General features: G+C 45.4%; 1 protein-coding gene across 2 annotated transcripts; it reads left to right on the top strand.

Annotated features, from left to right (window-relative positions):
* Positions 1 to 725: 725 nt before the first annotated feature.
* Positions 726 to 22065, top strand: sulf1 (sulfatase 1; the record flags this gene model as incomplete). Of its 2 annotated transcripts, XM_083901607.1 has the most annotated exons (19): positions 726 to 900; positions 1561 to 1800; positions 2166 to 2317; positions 4793 to 4962; positions 7918 to 8068; positions 8476 to 8651; positions 8745 to 8873; positions 9357 to 9413; positions 11645 to 11771; positions 14136 to 14343; positions 14701 to 14947; positions 15042 to 15138; positions 15233 to 15327; positions 15433 to 15504; positions 15948 to 16120; positions 16827 to 16969; positions 17206 to 17329; positions 18473 to 18506; positions 21179 to 21316. In XM_083901607.1, 19 exons carry the CDS (start codon positions 726 to 728, stop codon positions 21210 to 21212), a joined length of 2604 nt encoding a protein of 867 aa, XP_083757733.1. The 2 variants fall into 2 exon arrangements, with proteins under 2 accessions (XP_083757733.1, XP_083757732.1); XM_083901606.1 differs by lacking the exon at positions 18473 to 18506 and having other exon boundaries at positions 21179 to 22065.
* Between the last annotated feature and the right edge of the window lie 342 nt (positions 22066 to 22407).

The raw sequence follows: 22407 nt of genomic DNA, 5'->3' as shown, positions 1-22407 counted from the left end.
TCTAACTCCCTCCCCCCTAGTGTGGTCCCATCCTCCCCAGTAGCCCTCTGTCACGCTTGACTCACCGGGGAGTGACTTTTGAGTGACAGGTGGACGGTGGACGGTGATTGGTGAGAGGCCGCGGGTGTTTGAGCGCAGACGGCCAATGGCGTGGCCTCGGGGACTCTGAGCTCAACAACTGCATTGTAGATGGAGAGTTTTTCTGTGTGAGTGTGAGATAACTGACACAGAGAGCCAAAAAGACCAAATAAAATAAAGACATGGGATTCCCCGAGGTGAGAGACATGATTCAAGATCTTGATGTTGCTCTTTTGTTGTTTTAAAATGTTTTGTGGGTTGCTACGATTTCGTCATTTTAGCTCAGGTTGTGAGAAGTGTTTGTGTTGACGAGGTTTCGAGTTTGGGCTAGAGCGTGGAATATCCTGTTATGTTTCTAGAAAGAATTGAATCCGTCTTCTTCTGGGAATATAATGTGATTTTCTATTCTACCACATTAAAATTGCCTGTTTATTTCCCCTTTTTATGTCGGTCCACGTTCCCTTTTTGTGACGTCATGTGTTTTCTCCCCTTCTGTCTCCTCAGTCGACCACGGCCGTGAGAGCTGCCCGGGTGTAAGTGAGTGAGTGAGCGGCCCCCGAGTGGACCTCTTCTCCTTCCCCTCGTTCCTCCGCTAATCCCTTCCATCTCACTCTTCTGTCGCCTGTCATCTCGAGGAGGGGGGCACCATGCTGATCCAGTGGCTGGCCTGCTTCGCCCTCCTGTCGCTGGCCTGGGCTCCGGGCAGCGGGGCCTTCACCACCACCAGGGCTCAGAGCCTGAGGGGTCGCATCCAGAGAGACCGCAGAAACATCCGGCCCAACATCATTCTCATTATGACTGACGACCAGGATGTTGAGCTGGGTAAGGCCTGGCACATGTCCTGGGTTTCCTGGAATTACAGTATATGTAATTCAATTGGTTCCTTATTTACAAAAAATAGTTCACAGTTTTTTTTGTTTTTACATATATATGTTTATTTATGTATGTGCATATATATATATATATATGTCTGTATGTATGTGTATGTATATATGTATGTATTTATGTATGTATGTATATGTATATATATATATACATACATATATATACATATACACATGTATATATGTATATATATATGTATATATGTATATATATACACATGTGTAGAAATACATGTGTGTATATATATATATATATATATATATATATATATATATATATATATATATATATATATACATACATACATACATACATACATGTACATTTATATGTTCTTTTACAGTCCATGCTGTCCTAATCACTGTCTTTGTCTTCATGTGTTCTTCCTCCACACATGAAATATTAACTAGAGGCCATAAGCCCTAAGCTGAATGGCCATCTGGCCTCCTCTTTACTGCTGTATTGTAATTATTCTGCCACTGACAATTCTCTAAAGAAAAGGTGAAGTTTTGACAAATCAATAGTATTTTCCTATTATAAAACCCTATGTAACTTTTTTTACGCCTCTAACGCCGACCTTCATGCCTCGCCCTCCAGGTTCTCTCCAAGTGATGAACAAAACCCGTAAAATCATGGAAGACGGCGGCACGTCTTTCACCAACGCCTTCGTCACCACGCCCATGTGCTGCCCGTCTCGATCCTCCATGTTGACGGGCAAGTACGTCCACAACCACAACACCTACACCAACAACGAGAACTGCTCGTCCCCCTCCTGGCAGCAGCAGCACGAGCCGCGCTCGTTTGCCGTCTACCTCAACAACACCGGCTACAGAACAGGTCAGTGATGCTTTTGGTCGCTCTGGTGTCTTATCAGACCGTGTTTGTGTGTGAGCGATGGGCAGGCGTTGGAGTGGGCAGCTCAGTGGGGTCTCTGTGGGCTTGCAGCATGGCCTGTGGTTTTTGTGCTGATGTGTTGGTTTGCAATTAGCCGTCTCTGGGGCAGACTGGCCTCCTGCCCAGCCTGTCCGAGAATCCTGTGCAGCAGCGAAGCCAGGGGCAAGGGAGGCTCGCAAAGAAACGTTGTACAGTCAGACACAGAGAATTAAGAGCTTCATAAATGAACGAGCAAACAAATTTAAATGTCTGCCAGGTGCCTGAGACTACCTAATGAAATAATGTCTCCTCTTCTCTCTCCTCTGCAGCCTTCTTCGGGAAATATCTCAACGAGTATAATGGCAGCTACATCCCGCCTGGGTGGCGCGAGTGGGTCGGATTGATCAAAAATTCCCGCTTCTATAATTACACCGTGTGTCGGAATGGTTACAAGGAGAAACACGGTGGCGATTATTCCAAGGTATGTGTTTCCCTAAGAGGGAACTGTTAATGCAATCTCTCATTTGTTTCCCATTCGTGACTCAGTGTGAAGACACTTGCCTGTCAAATTACAGGCTCCGCTCACTCATAAATACAGACAGTAAAACACTTCACTTATCACGGTGTCATGATCCAGGCGCACAGGAATTTTCATTTGTGAATTAAAGGGAAAGTGACTTTAGATGGCATCTCCCTTAATTATGATTTAGACGCTGTGAGATTGAAGCGTCTTTGGGCGACGATGATAAATACCACCCTGAACATGCTTTGCCCCCTTCCTCCTCTCCTTCTTTTCTCTTTTTGTGTCACCGTGACATTTTGTTATATGCCATATAATAAAAAAAATCCCGGAGAACTTTCACTTTATCACTGTCAGACTCAGGAGAAGGACACTGGGGTTACACTGTCTTCTTGTGGCCCCTGCTTGGCACCGGTCATCAATCTTCCCCCAAATGTTTTTAGTCGAGCTGTCAGTTTTTGTTTTTGCAGCTCCATGCCAATATCTGTTCATGTAGCATATTCCTGAGTACATGAGGAATCCACACGAGGTGGCTTTAGAGTTTGGATGCATGTCAGCTTTCAGGATAGGCTGCTTGAAAGATGGGCAAACAAATGTTTGGACTGCTGCGCCTCTGCCAACTTGGACTGAGGTGTAACATTACCCACAAGGTGAAGCCTAGGTGTTTACACGGCATGTGTTTTGTCAGCACTTGTGGTTTCACACCAAATGGTTACATTATTTGCTGTTTAGTGACAAAACCCATCAGCCTGCCACCACAAATCCTCCTTTCAGATTCACACTGGGCGACAAGATCATGATGGTCCACACATAGTGCATCTGGCACACCGAGTCATTGTTATTAGACGAGGCACTTACCCAGTGATTTCATCCAATTACATCCCATCTGATTTTCCATCTGTGGGAGGATGAGTTCATCGAGGTTATAGCTTTTGTTTAGTGAGCCATTTAGAATGAGAATATGATCCATTCACTGTTTCTCCTTTTAATTCCATGACATACGACGACCGTCACAGAGACACAAAGCAGCCTGTTTCGCAAGCCAGATTTAATGTTTTTAATAGTGTTTAGTTATCAGGGATTAACTGAAAACCGACAGTCGACCCATATAGGTCTAACATTTCAGAATCACATTTTAATGCCATCCGGAAATGAAAGCACGTGTGAATGTGTCTGTGTTATGTGACGGCCACTTACTAATAATCATCTCCAAATGGTTCTGAGGAAAGTGATACCCCTCAGCTCGCGGACCGTGTCATAGCTGGTGCCCAGGCATTCCCCATGACACTGTCACTTCCCTCTGACCTGCCAGAGGCCTTCGCAGCAGTGCACATGGCAGCGCTTTGCCATGTGCACACAATCACCAGCCTCCATGGGCACGTTACAGCTGCCAGGCCATTAAAGCTGCCCTGGCTATAAAAGCCTATTAATAGAGACAGGATGAATCAGCCAAAGCCACATCTGACATTTCAGGGAAATCACCCTTTACCCTTTCATTCTTAACCTGGCACTCCCTCGTTCATGTTGTATGCCAGGCAACAACAGCCAAAACTGCAGGTAGAACGGTTAACTTGCTAATATAAAAGTTTTGAAATGTCTACAAACTATCTATCTATCTATCTATCTATCTATCTATCTATCTATCTATCTATCTATCTATCTATCTATCTATCTATCTATCTATCTATCTATCTATCTATCTATCTATCTATCTATCTATCTATCTATCTATCTATCTATCTATCTATCTATCTATCAGTCAGTCCATTTCATCCATTCAGTCGTATTCTTCTCACTCACAGAGAGTTCAGGACCTTGTATACCCTCTCACTTCAAATTTGTTTTCCTCAAAGTTAGCGAGGCGTACAGCCTTTTCAGCTTATTGGGTCTGATTTGATTTTGTTTCCTAGTTTGTTTCCTTATCTCCGTGAGTGAATCTGCGGCGAGAGAAAACCAATGAAATCAAATTAGGCTAAATGGGAGAAAGAGAATGGATAGAGGCACTGGGGGGGGGGGGGGGGTTGTGAGCTGTCATAACAACATACCATTTGAGCGCACCAGGCTCCTCTCACCAAGTGGTGTCACATTCAATAGTGCAGAGATTCATTGATGAAGCAACAGCCCATGTACTGTATGCACACACACACACTCACACACACACACCGGCAGGCTGCCAGCTGTTGACTCGACAGATTGGTAGTGTAGTGCACTCAATGGCCCCAGTTCATATCCCCACTGGCCCCTCTCCATTTATTTGAAAATGACTGGACGAAGGAAAACAACATGTCATGTTGATTGGACTGAGAGTGAATTTTATCAAGGCTTGTGTTGTTTTGCAGTCCCACCTTCATTTTTCAGCCTCCTGTAGATTTGCGGAATTCACTCAGGCTTTGCGGCGATTATTCATCACATTGCTTTTTTTGCTCTTTATTCCAGGACTATTTCACAGACTTGATCACCAACGACAGCATCAACTTCTTCCGCATATCGAAGAAGGTGTACCCTCACCGCCCTGTGATGATGGTCATTAGTCACGCCGCTCCTCACGGCCCGGAAGATTCTGCACCTCAGTATTCCGAGCACTTCCCCAACGCTTCTCAGCACATGTAAGTTAAAATGCCTGCTCTCAAGTGCATGGGAATTTAACCCACTTATGACCATGCCTGGATTTATATTGATGTTAGGGCTGTAGAATTGTCAAAAAATGCTCAGTGAGTGAGTTCTTCTGCTCCTTTTTTTTACCAAGATAACTTTCACTTTGGACGGGCGTTCTGCGGAATTCTGGGAGTCCTTGAAGGGCTACCGTAATGACAAGTGCAAAGCTCTAGTTCTCTGCTTTCTGGAATCCATCCATTTCTGCTTGAAGATGCTTTATCGTCCACATGAGGGTCACGCGGGGTTTGCTGTGCCAGTCTCAGCTGACATAGGGCGAAAAGTGGGGTCACACCCTGACAGATCGCCGGTACATTTTCTAGATCTCACAAACGGTCTATAGGAGTTATGGTACGAGAAGAACGCAAGTAAACATTCATGTTCCAAATTTAGATGTTGTATACGGTGGCAATGTAGAAGCTTTCATCTGCTGCTGTGTGGAATTTGTCTTGTTGACATCCAATGAGCCTTTTTTTACGATTCGAGGAACCAAAAAAAGATTACAGCACGAGCAATCTTCAATAATTGGGGTTGCTGAAAACCTGCTGGGGCTGCGTGAAATCAAAATAATTTATTATCCAAGAATAGCTGCAAAAACCTTTCGAGATAGATCAGCACTACCCCCATGCCAAGCTCACAACTCTTCGTCGCTGAGTTGTGGCAGCGTTGCAATACTCCGGTTCATTCCATGGCAACGTGCCCTGCCATCTCTGGGTAGGCACTCCAGCTTGCTCCCAGGGTGCATTACTCCACGAGGCGGAGGGGGGGGGGGGGGGGGGGGGGGCAGGTGGAGGAGGGAGGACGATGTCAAAGAGAAGCAGGAGGTTCAAGGCTGCGAGGCTCTTCAGAGTGTTCCTCTGTCTTGTGCGTTTCCTCTCGTTCTATCCCCACTTAACATTCCCCACTGTCTTGTTTTCTCTGTGTCTGTCACTCCATCTGTGTATCACTGTCTCTTTATCTCTCCCGCTGTGTCTACAGTGTCTGCTCTCGTTTTTTTTTTTTCCCTCATCTCCACTACCCTCCCCTCCTCCCCTCGTGCGTAATTCGCAAAGGACTTCCTGACCCTGTCCATATCAATCAGTCGTTTTTTTTTTTCCCTTCAGCTCCTGCGATGAGAAGAATGCATTGTGTGTTTTGGAACACCCTTTGTGACATTATTAATCTATTTTTACCCCAAGCCCGCGGGTGAAGGGGGTGGAGTTGGGGCCCGAGGGTGACTGAATGGGTTGCCTCAGTGATTTTGTGTAGGTGCAGTGTGTGTGGAATATGTGGAATAGTTAGTGCAGCGGCCCAGGTACTTCAAAACAGATATGGAAAGAGCTTTTTTTTCCCACACTTCCTTCATACATTGTGATTACACTACCGTTCAAAACTTTGGGGTCACTTAGAAATATCCTTATTTTTGAAGGAAAAGCACGTTTTTTCAATGAATATAACATTAAATTAATCGGAAATACACTCTATAGATTGTTAATGTGGTAAACGACTATTCTAGCTGAAAACGTCTGGTTTTTAATGGAATATGTACATAGGTGTATAGAGGCCCATTTCCAGTGTTCCAATGGTACATTGTGTTTGCTAACTAGATTTTCTTTTCATTTTGCAACTCTTTTGATGAATAAAAGTGTGACTTTTAATGGAAAATACAATAAAATTGTATAGGTGACTCCAAACTTTTGAACGGTAGCGTATATTTTTTTTGACATTGTTCCATTTTGAGTTCACGGATTGTAGATCTTTATTTGACCAGTCGTTTTTTTGCAGTAGATCACACATTCAGCTATTGTGTAATGCACAGACTCTGGGAGAGACTGCGTGGCAGTCGAGGAGGAGGAGCTGCCTCCATAAATCAAAGAAGCGTAGGTACTTCTGACAGCGACAATAGCAGGGGGAAGGTTTGATGTTAATGTCATTAACATTCTTTAGTGTAGGTGTTTTTACCCCCTGTTTCTTAGATATAAGTCACCCCCTTCACTTCTTTTAAACACTACAGAGGTTGCGGTTTTTTGACAGTCTCTATCTGCCTAGCAGGGGCGTGAATTGATGGTCTCATCAGGATTCATGTATGTTAAGTTTTAAAATGTCAGGAGGTTTCCTGAGGTGAAGAATGGGCCCTGGGCCTCTGTAGTTCAGGGCTTATACAGAGCACAGGCCACTGACCTGTAGTCGGCGGAAATGAGGGCAGAAGGCAGATCATCAATCATTACGTTACTGTTAATGCTGGTTATTTAGACATAGAATGTGTTTATAAAGCACTTCAAAGGGAATAAAAATCATCAGTTATTGCCATATTAGCACTTTACATTATTTACATATGATTTTGCTTTAAATTGCAACTTTTTTGCAGTATTTGTCTGTGGTATACCTTCCTCCTTTACTTTATAGCTGCTACCACATCTTTAAATCCACAAACAACACGACCTCTCTCCCTGCCATCGCTGTTTATCCTCTCTTGTTATTCCCTCATCTGAAATGACCGTGACCTATTGGGTTTTAGGTCCAGAAGTTGTTGCAAACATGACTTTGGGGCCCATTATTTTTCTTAAGCATGTGCCAACCCTCAAATGACTCGTCTGTGCCAAGAGCGCAGTGGAGCGAGGAGACTCTCGTCTCTGTGTGAGCGGGGGAGAGAGAGATGGTCAGGGAGAGGTGTGGAAAAACAGCAAAGGTGCTGGCTGCTGAGTATTAAGACATTTCCTTCAACAAACAGAGTAGCTATTGATGCGTGTCAGTGGCAGGAGACAACTGTGGCACCTGTTACTGAGCAGTAGCTCGCGAAAAGTAGCAGACAGGTGGTTGTAAATGAGCTTTTCGTCGCTGTTACACACTCTTATTTAGCTCAATGACCATTGTTTCCATCAAACCTTAATACAAATGTCTTTTTTTCATCCTCTTCTGTGCCATCATAGTACCCCCAGCTACAATTATGCCCCAAATATGGACAAACACTGGATCATGCAGTACACAGGCCCCATGAAACCCATCCACATGGAGTTCACCAACTTTCTCCATCGGAAAAGGCTGCAGACGCTCATGTCTGTGGATGACTCCGTGCAAAAGGTATGTTCTTTTAACGCACATTAACGCATGATGCGTTTCCATGACGACTGACTGGAAAAAGACGTGCGTGACGTCATGTTTACGTGACTCCCGATTGTTAAAATAAGTCTCTAAAGTAACGCTAAACTTTAAAAACAGAGGCACACATATGCAGTTACACAGGTACGCTGGTTATTTGTAGCGCTGATCTTTTAATAAACAGACGGCTCCAGTTCGACTGTAGGCACGCTAACGATGCTAAAGGGGCTAACACAGCTAAGTGGTAAATGGTGCCTGGACTCTAGTGCCGTGGGACGTAAACTTGAAGTCACGCACGTCATCGTGGAAATTGACCCTTTGTTAACTGTTGCGTATATACTGTATATTCCTACATTCTTATTTGTACGCTGTATATACATTTCACCCAGGTGTATGAGATGCTGGAGGAAACTGGGGAGCTGGAGAACACTTACATTATTTACACAGCAGACCATGGCTACCACATTGGTCAGTTTGGGTTGGTCAAGGGCAAGTCGATGCCGTACGACTTTGACATCCGCGTGCCGTTCTTCCTGAGAGGACCCAACGTGGAGGCGGGGGCAGTGTGAGTACAAAAATCATTGTCAACAAAAGAGTTGTTGTTCCTCTCTTCACTTGCTCCAGTTGCTTACATTTTCTGTGTGTTGCACTTCTCCAGGAACCCTCATCTGGTGCTGAACATCGACCTCGCTCCTACGATCCTCCACATCGCCGGGCTGGACACCCCTGCTGACATGGATGGCAAGTCCATACTCAAGCTGCTGGAGCAGGACAGGACTGGCAATAGGTCTGTATGAATCGGTCAGGCCGTTGCTGTGTAATCTATATTTTGCACAGTTTGCATTTTATGTGCGTAATTAAAGTTTGGTAATCATCGCTGAGCAAATGCATATGTTCAAAACCAAAATGATTATTTTGACTGCAGCTGTGCATTAAGTGGGTTCAGGGCAATTTGTCATATGTTCTTTGGCTGAGATGAAGTCAGATTCATTTGTTTGTGAATCTGAATCATCCTCATTTCTCCTGCAAACCCGCTATAAAATCATTGTTCTTTACTCTCTGCATGAAAAGGGCGTCGTTGCCGAGCAATATAAGAGAAAAAAGTTGGGTCGGTTTCATTGTTTTGTTAGAAAACATTTCCATAGAAACGGAAAAGCAGTGAGACAATCCATCGAATGCTCAAAGTTTGCAAGCGACGCACCGTCAACGACAGGGTGAGTGCGTATCGGCCATATGAGTTCTATAAACTCGATGTGTTCTGTCTTCCCAGATTCAAACCCAACCGGAAACCCAAAGTCTGGAGAGACACATTCCTGGTGGAAAGGGGGTAAGCTCCACTTCTTTATTCCCTCTCCACACCACAGGCACATCCATGTCACTGCAGAGCATTGTGTGACACAGACTTCAATGAACCAGAAACATTGCCTTGTGCAACACCAACGACGGAGGTTTTTATCCCAATTATTCCTTATCTGACAGACATTTCCTGACCACAGTCACGGTGCAGGAGGTTGAAATATTGTTTGGTGAAGCTGTGACGGCTCACAGTGGAGGCGCTGACACATGTGCAACCATTGTCGTTTCCTCATTTTCAAGAAAAACAAACAGTCTCTGTGTTCTTAAGGGGGTCTTGCATATGTTGACCACATGATCGGGAGCCCTAAACCTGACTCAGCCTTCTGTTTGTGCACCGGGGGGGGGGGGAGACAGGCCAGGATACATTTCAATAACACGGTGAAGCTAGATGCACGCAAAATAAACAAAAGCGAGCCAGGGTTAGGATGATGTTACCTGAGGAATGGCTGCAGGGTTCACACTCGGTCCACTCACAGGACGTGTCACCAGCCCTCCCCGGTGTGGAATGCAGCAGCCACACTACAGCCAAGGCATCTCTGCCCCCACCCCACCCTGAAGACTTCTTTCTGTTTTGTGCACGCAATCGCATACCGTAGATGTCTCTCTCACGAAGCCTGTCAGTTCTTCGTTTAACCTCTCCTCCGCTGCCAGATATGTTGCAGAAAAACGATACCTCCAATCTGACAGCCCCCGCTTTTGTTCACTTAACTTGTTAACCTGCGCTAATGCCAGGGGTAAACTGACAGAAACCTGACAACGCGGCGAGAAATAATACCGTCGAGCTGATCCTCGCGTGACGCAGGTACCCAAAGGCGAGACAATGAGTGAAATGAGATAAATGAGAACGCAGAGAGAGAGACTGAGGCGTTCGTTAAAGGATGACAGATGTGAAAACAGTTACAGTGGTTAAGACCAGATTGTGCTGGCAGCCTGGGTAATGACACTGTATATTACAGTATGTCACGTTCTTTCATACACCCCCCCCCCCCACTTACAAACTATCATTTACTCACAATCCCTGTTTTTTTTTTGTCCTGGCCCCTGCATTTACTTTCCAATTATTTGCTCATTCGCCAGCAACTGCGTCAACATCTGCAGCCGCGTAGCCAAGAGTACAAAAGGAAAGAGCCAGGCAGTCTCCCACTGGCATATGTTTGTGCGATGGCTGCGCCGTGGACCACTGTGTGTGAAATGGAAAGAGTGTGACCTTAGACCTGTCACAGCATTAGCTCTTTTAATCCATTCTGCCATTCATCCACGCTGTTTATATGAGCTGTCTGCTGGTGCACTTGTCTCTTAATGGCGAGATTAGCCTCCACGGACCTTTTTCCTCTGTTGCTCCTGCACAGATGGGGAAGCACAGACGCACACACACACACACACACACACACACACACACACACACACACACACACACACACACACACACACACACACACAGTAGTTAATGTTTTTTTGTACAGTTCTCTCACGGATCATGTGACATGCTCTATGATTTAATATCCCCGCATGGCCTCAGAGAACTGTACCTCTGAGCCTGTGAAATCCTGACTGACAGCTGGGACTGACTGTTTTATTTGAGAATCTTAATCATCCACGTAACGCAGCCATCAGGGACCAACACCAACAGCAACTGTTAGCTCTTTAATCACCCGTGGCTAAAGGCGTGAGACTACAGCCAGGCCAGTGTGTGAACATTGGCTGTTCTCTCCGGGAACAGTGGTGGCAGACGGGAACTGGACAAAACAGCCGCCCCTCTCTTGAAAGGGGACAGGTTGTTCTTTGCTACGTTTGTCGCCGTCATTCTGTCTGTGGGTCACGAGCAGCCAGGCTGCGTTGGCAGGGAGTCGGGGATACAGCAGGGGATAAGGGGGTTGGCGTGGCCTGAGCCAGTACTTGCGGCGGTGGCAGCGGAGAAGGCGACTGGGCAGTTGACAGTGATGCCAAGCCTGAGGTCAAACAGCTTGGAGCTGAAGTCCATGCCCAGACCCCTCTGGCATACATGGATGCTGCATAACCCATCCATTCACTGGCTGCGAGCATGAGACACACACAGTGCTGTGACAGAAAGTACAAAACAGGAAATTAAACAACGCTTAAACGCAGCTTTCTTTTCGTTCAGTATTAACAGTTAAATTGCACGTCGACTCCCTAAATAGGTTTGTTTGTTGATGATGATTTCCTCTTGGTTTCTTCGTGCAGAAAGATCCTGAGGAAGAAGGATGACTCTGTGAACGCTCCACACACCAACAGTCTGCCCAAGTACAAGAAGGTCAAAGAGACCTGCCAGCAGGCCGAGTTCCAGACGGCCTGTGAACAGCCCGGACAGGTAAAACAAACGCACCAATGTGAACACAAGAGAACTTATTATAATATTTCTGCTCGACCATAGTGAACAGAAATAGTGTGGAAAAGTGGAGTCAGTTTTTTCCCTAACAGTAACGAGTACCATTCTTTGAAATCACCTCCATGCTGACTGAGCTGAGCTGTTCTGCAGAATCCTCAGTCCAAGTCTATTTGTCCATAATTGGACCCTCTTTCTTTTTTTTTCCTTCCCCCCACTTTTTTTGCGGTGCATTAATTTGTTGGTGTTTTGCGGCTGCTGCTTTCATCCTTGCCCCCATTAAAATTTTCTGGCAGACCGACATCCAAGTGGTACAGCGGCGCATGGCCTCGGAACAGACGGACCAGAACAATACAAATTGTTACAAGTTTCAGGTAGCGTTAAATGACGGACGAGGGGTTTCAGCTGCGGCTCGCTAATTCAACCCAGATCCATTTTTATGGTCCAAAAAAATGTGTGTTTGTAACAAACGGTGATTAAAGACGGCATTGGGAGAATTCTAGATGAGCTCATCAAGGGATGTTGTCTTCTTGTCGCTGTACTCGATACCAGACGCCGCCACGGGACTGGCATTGTTTTCTTTGTGCTTTATTTAGTGCTGGGCACGCTAACGGCGCTAACGATCACATGCTACGATCACATGTGTGACAATAAAACTAGTGCTAGACACGCAAACGGTGGTTAACGGCGTCAACGTTAACGCACATTAGTGCATTAAAATTAGTCTCTAAACTCACAGGTACGCTGGTTATTTGTAGCGCTGCTCTTCTCTTCTAATAAACAGACTGCTCCAGTTCGACTGTAGGCGTGCTAATGGCGCTAAATGAGCTAAGAGAGCTAACTGGTAAACGGTGACTGGACATGACGTCGTGTGTCTTTTTCCGGTCAGTCGTCAGCCGTGTTTTAATGTCAAGCGTGCGATCGTAGCATGTGGTCCTGAAGACGCAGGTGTTGAAACGCAACCGTGCAAAATTACCGTGCGTGTGTCGTTCAACATCAACATGAAGGATGGGTGTGGTCCAACCCGTGACTGCTGATGTTACGTGTTATCACACGATGGTGATAATAGTATACATTATGGTGTATATATATATATATGTTGCTGCAGTATAGGATTCGGTCACAAATGGCCCTTCTGGTATGATTTATCATGACCACCCAGGGAGCAAACCTTAGACAGGGGAATGTTTCCGACACAATTACAGGGGAAAGCGCTCGATCTCTGTCTTTGTTTCCCTGAGCTCGTTCAGAATATTACAGCATATTTCATCAAGTGTGTAATTTATGCCCTTGAATGCCACCTCACCTCCCTGTCGCTGAAGAACACCCTTGCCCTGCATCTCTGTGGTCAAAGTGCGGCCTTCAACAAGGACGTCCATTCTTGTTTTTCGGAAAGACGTCCTCTGAATACGACGTGGTTCACTCGGTTCAGACAGACCAGTGTTGTGTTGTGTTTTTGTTGCGGTCCTTGAGAATCAATCATGTGCTAACTGTACGGGTTTGTTGTGGGTGCGCCAGATTTACTCACCAGGGACGAGGAACAACCTCTGCTAACGCATGTTTTTGGGGGTGTACGACAGTGTGAGTGTCTTGTGGTTTCCGCTCTTGTTTCAGCTTGCATGGTCATTCATGTCTGCTTGGGTTTCTCATCCGTCTTTGTCCCACCGCTGCTGCGGCGGCGACGTTACTGTTGTGCCTCAAAAACGAGTGGAGAAAAGGCCCTGACGCTCTTAGTCATCGTATGAATGCTCCAAAAGAAACCTGATTTGACTTATTTAAGACCCTTATTCCCACATTCACCGCTGATTCGTTGTGCTCCACTGTGCAGATGTGTCTGCTCCATTTATTCAAGACCGAACCCAGGGCGCTGCTCACAGCAATTAGCCTCAACTTTCCTTTCCTGCTGGGAACGAGTGTTTAGAATGACAGAGGATGGAGGCGAGTGCTCGGATACGTATTTACACAATTTCACTGGTGACGCATTTGGCATCGCCGTGCTCCGTGTGAGAGTGATAGGGGTTTCCACTTTTGTTTTCTAGACACCAGACAGAACCAATTCATCTCATGTGGTCATCTTGGTTTATCTTTCCTGCTTCTTTTGGATGTCATGCTTTCCCACACGCTCAGATTTGTCTGTCAAACGCTTGATTTTCTCGAGGAGTTTCTAAGATCCCGACAAAACCAGAGGCTTTGCTGTGAAACCAGAGATTACAATTTTCACACTGTTAACATCTTTAACACCTATCAGCCATGCCAAGTAAAATCTTGCCATATGGGACTCTCTTTAAAGAAATTAAATGAAGGACACTTTTTAAATCGATTTTCCTTGTTTATTTTTTTCCCTTGCAGAAATGGCACTGCGTGGAAGAGATCACGGGGAAGTGGAGGATACAGAAATGTAAAGGTGGCGTCAAAGATGGCTCCAGTAAAAGGAGTCTGAAACCTCGCAGAAGTTATGACAACAGAGAGAGAGGCTGCGACTGCGGGGAAGGTCTCTTCAAATCCTCCAGGGCGGAACGCCGCTCCCATCGTCAGTTCTCTTCGTCAAATGGCCAACGTACGTCTCTTTAAAAATTATTGTATGAAAATAGAGATGTGAGATTGATGTCTGTGTCCAGTGCGACTTATCAGCCATCTTTAAAACCTGTTACCCATTTGAATGTTTTTTTTCCCTCATTGATGTATTTATACCCTAAAAAGAGACAGATGCACAGAATATGCAAAAGTCCTGCACCAAGTCTTGGAACTTGCTCTGCTCCTAGGATTGTGCTTTCACGCCCTCTAGTGGCGTTTAGAAAAAGGTTCAGTTCTAGCCATGCTGTATATGAAGTAAAAAAAAAAGTATGAGAGAAGCAGTAAAAGTTCAAAGCACTTAACTAATCAATCAATGATGCTAATTTTTTTATTTTAATAGGTTATCGGCCACGTTTTGTCCACACGCGGCCGACCAGGTCTCTGTCTGTGGAGTTCGAAGGTCAGATTTACGACATTGACCTTCAAGCGGACGACCAGTCGGCCGTGCGCCGCCGCGTCATCTCAAAGCGTCACTACAACCAAGAGGGACCGGAGTTTGACCTGGGGACGGACGACGGTTCGGAGGAGATGTTGGCCGACGACACGAACGCCGTGGGATACCCGAACTCTGTGAAGGTCACCCACAAGTAAGAATCAGGGTTTTTCAAGTCTGGTCTGTCAAGTTTTTCCTCGCATTTACGCACAAGGTCTTAACGGTTTGTTTTTTTGCGTTTGTTTTAGGTGTTATATTCTAATGAATGACAGTGTCCACTGTGAAAGAGAGCTGTACCAGTCCTCCAGAGCCTGGAAAGACCACAAGAGCTATGTGGACCAAGAGGTGAAGATACAACTGTGAAATTCAGAGGACTTGTCTAGGGTTTTCTTTTACATACATGTATATATAATTTATATTTTTGGTTTCGTTGTACTAGATCGAAGCACTTCAAGACAAAATCAAAAACCTCAGAGAAGTGAGAGGCCACCTGAAGAGGACACGGCCCGGTGAATGTGACTGTGGAAAGAAGAGGTCAGTTATTCAGATTTAATCTCAAGGAAATCTGTTTTTAATGTAGTCATGTAAAAATGTTGTCTGGTACGTTGTTTTAATCCGTGTTTGTGTCTGCGAACCCAGCTATTACATCAAAGGAGACAGAAACAAGGCAGAGAGAATGAAGGGCAGGAACGATCAGCTTCATCCGTTTAAGTGAGTTTCTCCTCACCTTTGAATTCTAGTTGTCTTCCATTTACTCTAAATGACTCCTGACCATGGATATTAACTCAAAGCATAAATGTCTGCATGGCCACTGCACGTCAGGTTCTCTCTAAACCAGTGCTGCATGTTTGTTTTTGATGTGTCGACGTTTGTGAACCCAGAACACACACACACACACACACACACTGTGTCAGACTCTGTGAATTCTCCAGACACACGGTGTCTGGAAGTGATCGAGTCGCATGGAAAGATGAGGGATGACTCAGCACCGGGGGAAATCAGTCAGTCCCTCAAACACGGCAGGAAACATTGGAAACAGATTATGCCAATACACAGCAGCTATTTTCTTTTTCCCCCCTTGCACTGTCTTTCGTGTGAGGCTGTAATGTCATTGCAGAATAAACACACTGTCATATCCTTATGTGTTCACACAGAGAGGCCACGCAGGAACTAGACGGGAAGACCCAGTTGTACAACGAGATCCGCCGGCGGAAGAAGGAGAGGAAGGAGAAGAAGAGGCAGAGGAAGGGAGACGACTGCAGCCTGCCTGGACTCACGTGCTTCACACACAACAACGACCACTGGCAGACTCCGCCTTTCTGGTCATGTACGTACAGCACGCTCACGTCAAGACACACAATACATTATTTTTGTTTGTTTTTAAAGCATCATGGTCTTTTAAAATTAGAGGTGGGCACTAGGTACTAGGTTACTATGTTTACGTGCCGTGACACCGGAGTCCAGGCACCGTTTAGCAGTTAGCTCCATTAGCTCCGTTAGCTGCGTTAGCTCCTTTAGCGCCGGTTAGCACACGTTTTTTTTCCGGTCAGTCGTCATGGAAACGGCGGCATGCATTGACATTGATGCCGCTAACGTGTTAACGTGCCCACCACTAATTAAAATGGATACACAATGTAGCCTGTCGACTCCACACAACTCTGTATTTCTCAGTATGGTTGTGTGAGATGGATGTCGTTTGACGTCTGAAAATAAACCTCTCGCCTCTGTATACACACGAGCGCTCCCTCGGTCGGGTCCGATGGCCCGTTTGCATTTTGTTGACGAACAAGCAGAGGCTGAAACATACAACAACAAAAATCAGCAGAAGTTACGCACTACAGCTTTAAGAATACATTTGAGAAAAGGAAAATAGGCCTTCATGCCCGCTGTTTTACAATGAAACTTTGACAGAGAAGAGGATGTTATATAGAATAACATTATATAGATGTTATATAGAAGCCTTGCTAGTAAACAGCTCTTTTGGGACATTACTGGTGTCTGTAAAACTGACAAACTCTTAAATCACTGTCCAGTGGGTGGATTCTGTGCGTGCACCAGCTCCAACAACAACACCTACTGGTGCCTGAGAACCATCAACGAGACCCACAACACGCTCTTCTGTGAGTTTTCCACTGGCTTCCTGGAGTACTTTGACCTCAACAGTGACCCCTATCAGGTGGGTGATCGTGTGTGTGTGTTGTCATTCAACCATGTCGCTCTGCTCTCTCTCTCTAAAGAGAAACCATTTTCATTGGCTCCTGCGTTGTGAAACCCAGCCATTAAAAATTCCCTCATTAGTAATTGTGAAGTGTTTTTGTTTTGTGTGTAACTTTATCCTGCTGATTTTTCAGTACTGTATATACACTAAAACGAGGTCTGTGTGCGCCCTGCGTGACTCTGTTTACGTTGCAGCTGACCAACGCGGTGTACTCGGTGGATCGGGAGGTTCTCAACGCGCTCCACGCTCAGCTCATGGAGATGAGGAGCTGTCAGGGGCACAAGCAGTGTAGCCCTCGACCTAAAGGCGCGGAAACAGGTACAACACTCAATCACTACCTTATGATATAAAATCATGAATTAATGGTGGTTCTTGACATTTCTTGATGTTCTTATACTGTGTTTTGAATCTATTCCAGTCTTTCTGGTTCTATGTGTGTGTGTATTTGTGTGTGTGTGTGTTTTTCACATACTGTACCTGCATGCTGCATGTGTTTGGGGGGATTACAGGTGGAGGTGTAGGAGTTATCACCGAGTCTTTGTCTTTGTGTGTCCTTTTGTTGTTGACGTTCCTCATGATGACTCTCGTTGACCCTTCTCTTTCTCAGTCCAGGAATATTTCCCCCTCCTCGTCACACTAAATTGTCAGTACAGTGAAATTACAGCAGATTTTCCCTCCTTTTATGACTCACGTAGTCTTAGAGATGTTATTTGAATGATGCTGTCAGCGCCGCCACATTAACGTTGTGTTAACGACCACTACATGGTCCAATTATCCTCACAGGGCGGGCAGTTCAGTGATGGTTAATAAGTGATAATATGCCACGATGACCTAAGCCTGGTAGTAATGCTGAGCTGTGGCTTTCATTTGTGTGTGTGTGAACTGGCTGCATTGGTTATGCCCTGGGGATTAAAAAAACCCAACAACTTCATGTCTATAATTACCAGAGTGGAGCACGGCGGCGTCCAAGCTGCAACTGAGAAAACTGATAGTGTTTCAGTGTTGTCACGGCGTCACATGTTCAGAAGTTGTTGTTTCTTTTAATCCAGTCCAGTCATAGATTGTTTTTCCTTAAACTCTGGCACAGATTTAGCTGCATCTGTTTGCAGTCTGACTTAAACCAGCATTAATTATCACCTAATGGGATAACACTGTGTTTTATTTTGAAGGGGGGGAAACCCACTTGAGCTCTCCACCTCTAAAAAAACACTTTAATCTCTTTACTCCTCATCTCTCCATCCAGCCCGACCTCCTGAGTTTCTCCTCCTTGTTTTCCCTGCAGTTAAATTCTCCTCATTCCTCTCTCTGATCATCCAATGATTGCATTTCTCCATAGGGAGTAGCAGCTGTGCATGAAGGAACCTCCAATATAAGAATGATCTCACACACACACACACACACACACACACGTCTCCTTGAATCAAAGCATTAACAATGGATTGCTTCTATTTTTCCGATCAGGAGGTAAAGATGGAGGAAGCTATGAGCCACACAGGTATCCATCCAATTTTATTTATCTTCAGTGGCTTTTTTTTTGTTTTGTTTATCTTTAACAAATCTGCATGGCTCCAATTGCCTCATTCCCACTAATAACATCCATGCGCGTGGTGTCGGCGCTTCATCTGATCTGTGGCTGCATGCTGGGGACACGCTAACACGTCAGAGCATTCGTTTTTGTTTTTGTTTGTTTGTTTGTTTGTGGTTTTTTTTTGTCTGCCTTCACCTTCACCTGCTCTCTCTTTCTCTTCTTCAACATGGAATTAGCACTCGGGATATTCTGTGCTGCACATGTCCACCCGCTGTGCTCGATAGTGCAGCGTTTACAGCTAAAGTTGATGCTTTAAAGCTGTTTTGCGTAACTTTTAAAAACAAATAAATGTCTGTTGTTGTCGAGTCAAATCGCTGTCAAATGAGTTGACACAATACTAATGAATCAGTCCCACATGACTCTACCTGTGTTTCTCACTTTGTTGGTGTTTAGATCAGTCTGGCTCGATGAAGGACACGGCATAAAAATTACTTTTTTTTTCGCAGAGACCAAGTGGCAGCAGAAAAATAACATAAGATAAAAACAACAAAATAAAAACAACAAAAGTTACGCACTACAGCTTTAATGTAGCATGGCTAACTAAATAAGAAATGAAGTCATTCATGATGGGAGCTGCTCAAGTTGTGCTTCGACTTGACAAATATCAAGGTGCACGTGAAAGACACTGCATGACACGGCATCATCCCTCCTCCTCATCATCATCTTCATCACACACTGTACATCTACATGAAAAGCTTAAAGGAGCAGTTTGACGTTTTGCCGACAAACCAGATTGTTCACTTTCTCTTTCCCAAAAAGGAAGCTACAAAATAAGAATCTAAACGTTGAACTGCTCCTTTTTAAAATCACCCTCCATGCAATTGTCAGCCATCCCCCATATGTGTAATGCCGCTTTTCCACTACACGGTACCGGCACGCCTCGCCTCAGCACGGCTCGACTCTACACGGTTTGGTTGATTTTCTATTACCGTATAGTTCCTCTTCAAAGTGGGCGGGGTCACCATAGCTCGGCTGCGTGAACCTGCCGTGACTTTGTTGTTTTACACACAAACGAGTGACTTGTAAAGCAGTTGTTTTCAGTGTAACTGAATCATTAGAATCGGTTCATTAAAAAGATTTGTTCAGTCGTTTAATACACCATGCTCTTCTGTTAAATATTGAGAATATTCCTTTGCTAAATGAGATTAACGCTAAAGTTTCCAGCGCTACAAATAACCAGAGTACCTGTGTACTGCGTATATATTTTAACGTTAACGTGCGTTAACGTTGACGCAGTTAACGTGCCCAGCGCTACTGTTTAACTGATCTACAGTTCTCAATCGTGCGGAGATGAGTCGAGTCGTGCCGGTACCATGTTGCGGAAAAGCAACGTCACACAGGCTAGCTGTCACATTAACTCGTGGTAGAAGGGACGCTTGAGTTGCCGTGACCTCTGACTGTTTGACCTCTGTCTCTGGCACATGCTAACCAGGCAACAGCAGCACCGAAAGAGGTCAAAGAGGAGACCGAGCCGCTCCTTCCTGTGAGTCAACGACGAGCCTCTGTCCAAGCTGACTTCTTTTGATCCTCGGGTTTAACTTGACAGACACCAAAAACTGAGCCGGACATAAATTTAGCATTTTGCTTCTCATTTGCTTAATTTCTTTATCTTTTCTACCTGGGGATGCACTGTTCACCGGGGAAGATCACTTTCTTTTCTCTTTTGCTTCTGAGAAATGTGTTGTTTTTTATTTTTTCTGCTGCTCTTTTATTCTTTTATTCCAGGTTTGCCCGACTTGGCATTTCAGTCCAGTTCAAGCCTATCATTTACATTTTTTTTTAAAGCCCATTGTGATTCTCTAATTCTAAGGCAGCATGTGTTTTTGCACTACTCATAGCTTGAGCTTCATGTGGATGCTGTTTATCTAATGCTCCTTATAAGTGTGTGTGCGTTTGTGTGTGTGTGTGTGTGTGTGAGAGTGATAGGTGTGAATAATTAAACATAAAGAATTCATATCTCAAAGTTAGATTAGAGTACAGTAGCTTCATCTTGATGAAAACCTAAAACTGTAACTCTGGGAGCCATGTCTTGTTTTTATTTGTGAGATTTTCCCTTCCAACCACTAGGGGGCTGTATTTCCTTTCATATATTCAGGTGTTGCTGATTGGCAGGAGAACTGTTTTCTACCGTTTTCTTTTTTGATTTATTTATTGGAAATAGAAAAATAAGCGGACATTGGAAGAAAAATAAATCGCTGGTATCATTTCAGACAGAAATCTCTGACAGAAGCAGATTCAAAGAATGCGGCCATCTGCCTAGACAGGTTGGGGTGAAAGGAAATGTTTACAGAACTACAGTCATTTCTACAACAACAATCAACAATCAGCAGCGCCACACTACAGTTGCTATATTTACATTAGCTTAAAACACAATTATATATATTAGCCAAATTGTTGAGCCCTAGCGTGTGTGTGTGTTTGTGTGTGTGTGTGTGTGTGTGTGTGTGTGCTTGTTTAAACGTGATGGAGCTTTGATGCAGAAACAGAGCTTTACTGAATGCTGTGAGTCAGGGTGAAAAAAGGCCTCTGTGTTGTTTCTGCTCCAGCTCTTTACACTCGTCTCTCTCTCTGTTTGGCAGCACACTGCCCGTATGGGACGGACGACAGGGTTAAGCTTCCCAACTTGACGGACGAGGAGGTGAACTGGCAGGGACTGGAGGATCTGTACAGCATCAACGAAAGCCTTTATGAATGTAGGCCTGACTTCAGCACCAGCCCAGACAACTGGGCCAACTTTCAGAAGGATGTAGATAATATGTTTGCACTGCAACACCTTTTTAACGAATTCAACCGAACCCATAAGCTTGACGACTCCACCCTGCCAGAGCTGGGCTCCGGGGCCGGGGGTGGGGGCTTTGAAGAGGGCAGCGGAGGCAACATCTGGCCGGGCATGGCCGCGGAGGCTCACCTCACCACCCCCGCCCCCAGCAAAACACCATCAGCACCACACACAGCCAGGCCTCTGCTGGAGAGCAAACTGGAATCTGTCGCCAACGACCTTCCAGAGAGGGTCAACGAGGCGCCCGTGGCGGCATCATCACCATCATCATCATCATCATCATCAGGTCCGAGGAGAGACGCGGTCGTCTTCCAGCGCGACATGTGGGCGCAGCAGCTGGAGGAGATGGAAGGAGACGCGTTCAGCGGTAACGGACTGACGGAGCTGGAGACGCGGCGCGGCAGCCTGCTGGAGCCCGGGCTGGGTCACGTCGACGCGGCGCGCCCACTTGGTCTCGGCCTGGGCCTGGACCCTGAAGAAGAGGAGGACATTTTTCAGGCGCAGGGCTACCTCCCTCTCTCCCCACAGACGCTGAAGCCCAAGGTGCAGGGCAGCACCACCGGGAGCCCCCCCACCACACAGACTAGCGCCCCGCAGAGTGTCGGGGTAGTACTGCGGGTGCCGCCCCTCACCTCGGACTACGAGGGCAGCGGCTCTCTGCCGCCGCCCTCCAATCGGATGCTCTGAAGCGGAACGCGTGCACCGGCCGGCCAATCAGCCGCTGCTCGCCACAGAGATGCGGCAAACCCGGGAGACGTGCTCGCCGAGAGCTACGGGCGGCGAGTGACGCCACCTCGTGTCAGTCAGAGTTGTGTAATGAGTATTAAAATTGTTTTATTTTTTTACAAGTGCCTACAATTTGAGTCAACAGTGTTATGTTTTGTTTTTCAAATATATATATAAATATATATTTAGAAAAGAGAGAGAGAGAAAAAAAAAGCCTTAATACAGATAAACTTAAAACTGGGAGTTAAAAAATAAATGAGATTCCATTCAGAGAGAACAGTTTTTTTTAGTACGTGTTTTTTA

This window comes from Microchirus variegatus (genome assembly GCF_963457635.1).
Source record: "Microchirus variegatus genome assembly, chromosome: 15".
Taxonomy (NCBI): domain Eukaryota; kingdom Metazoa; phylum Chordata; class Actinopteri; order Pleuronectiformes; family Soleidae; genus Microchirus; species Microchirus variegatus.
The sequence above is the reverse complement of the archived record's forward strand: the minus strand, read 5'-3'. Positions and strand labels throughout refer to the sequence as shown.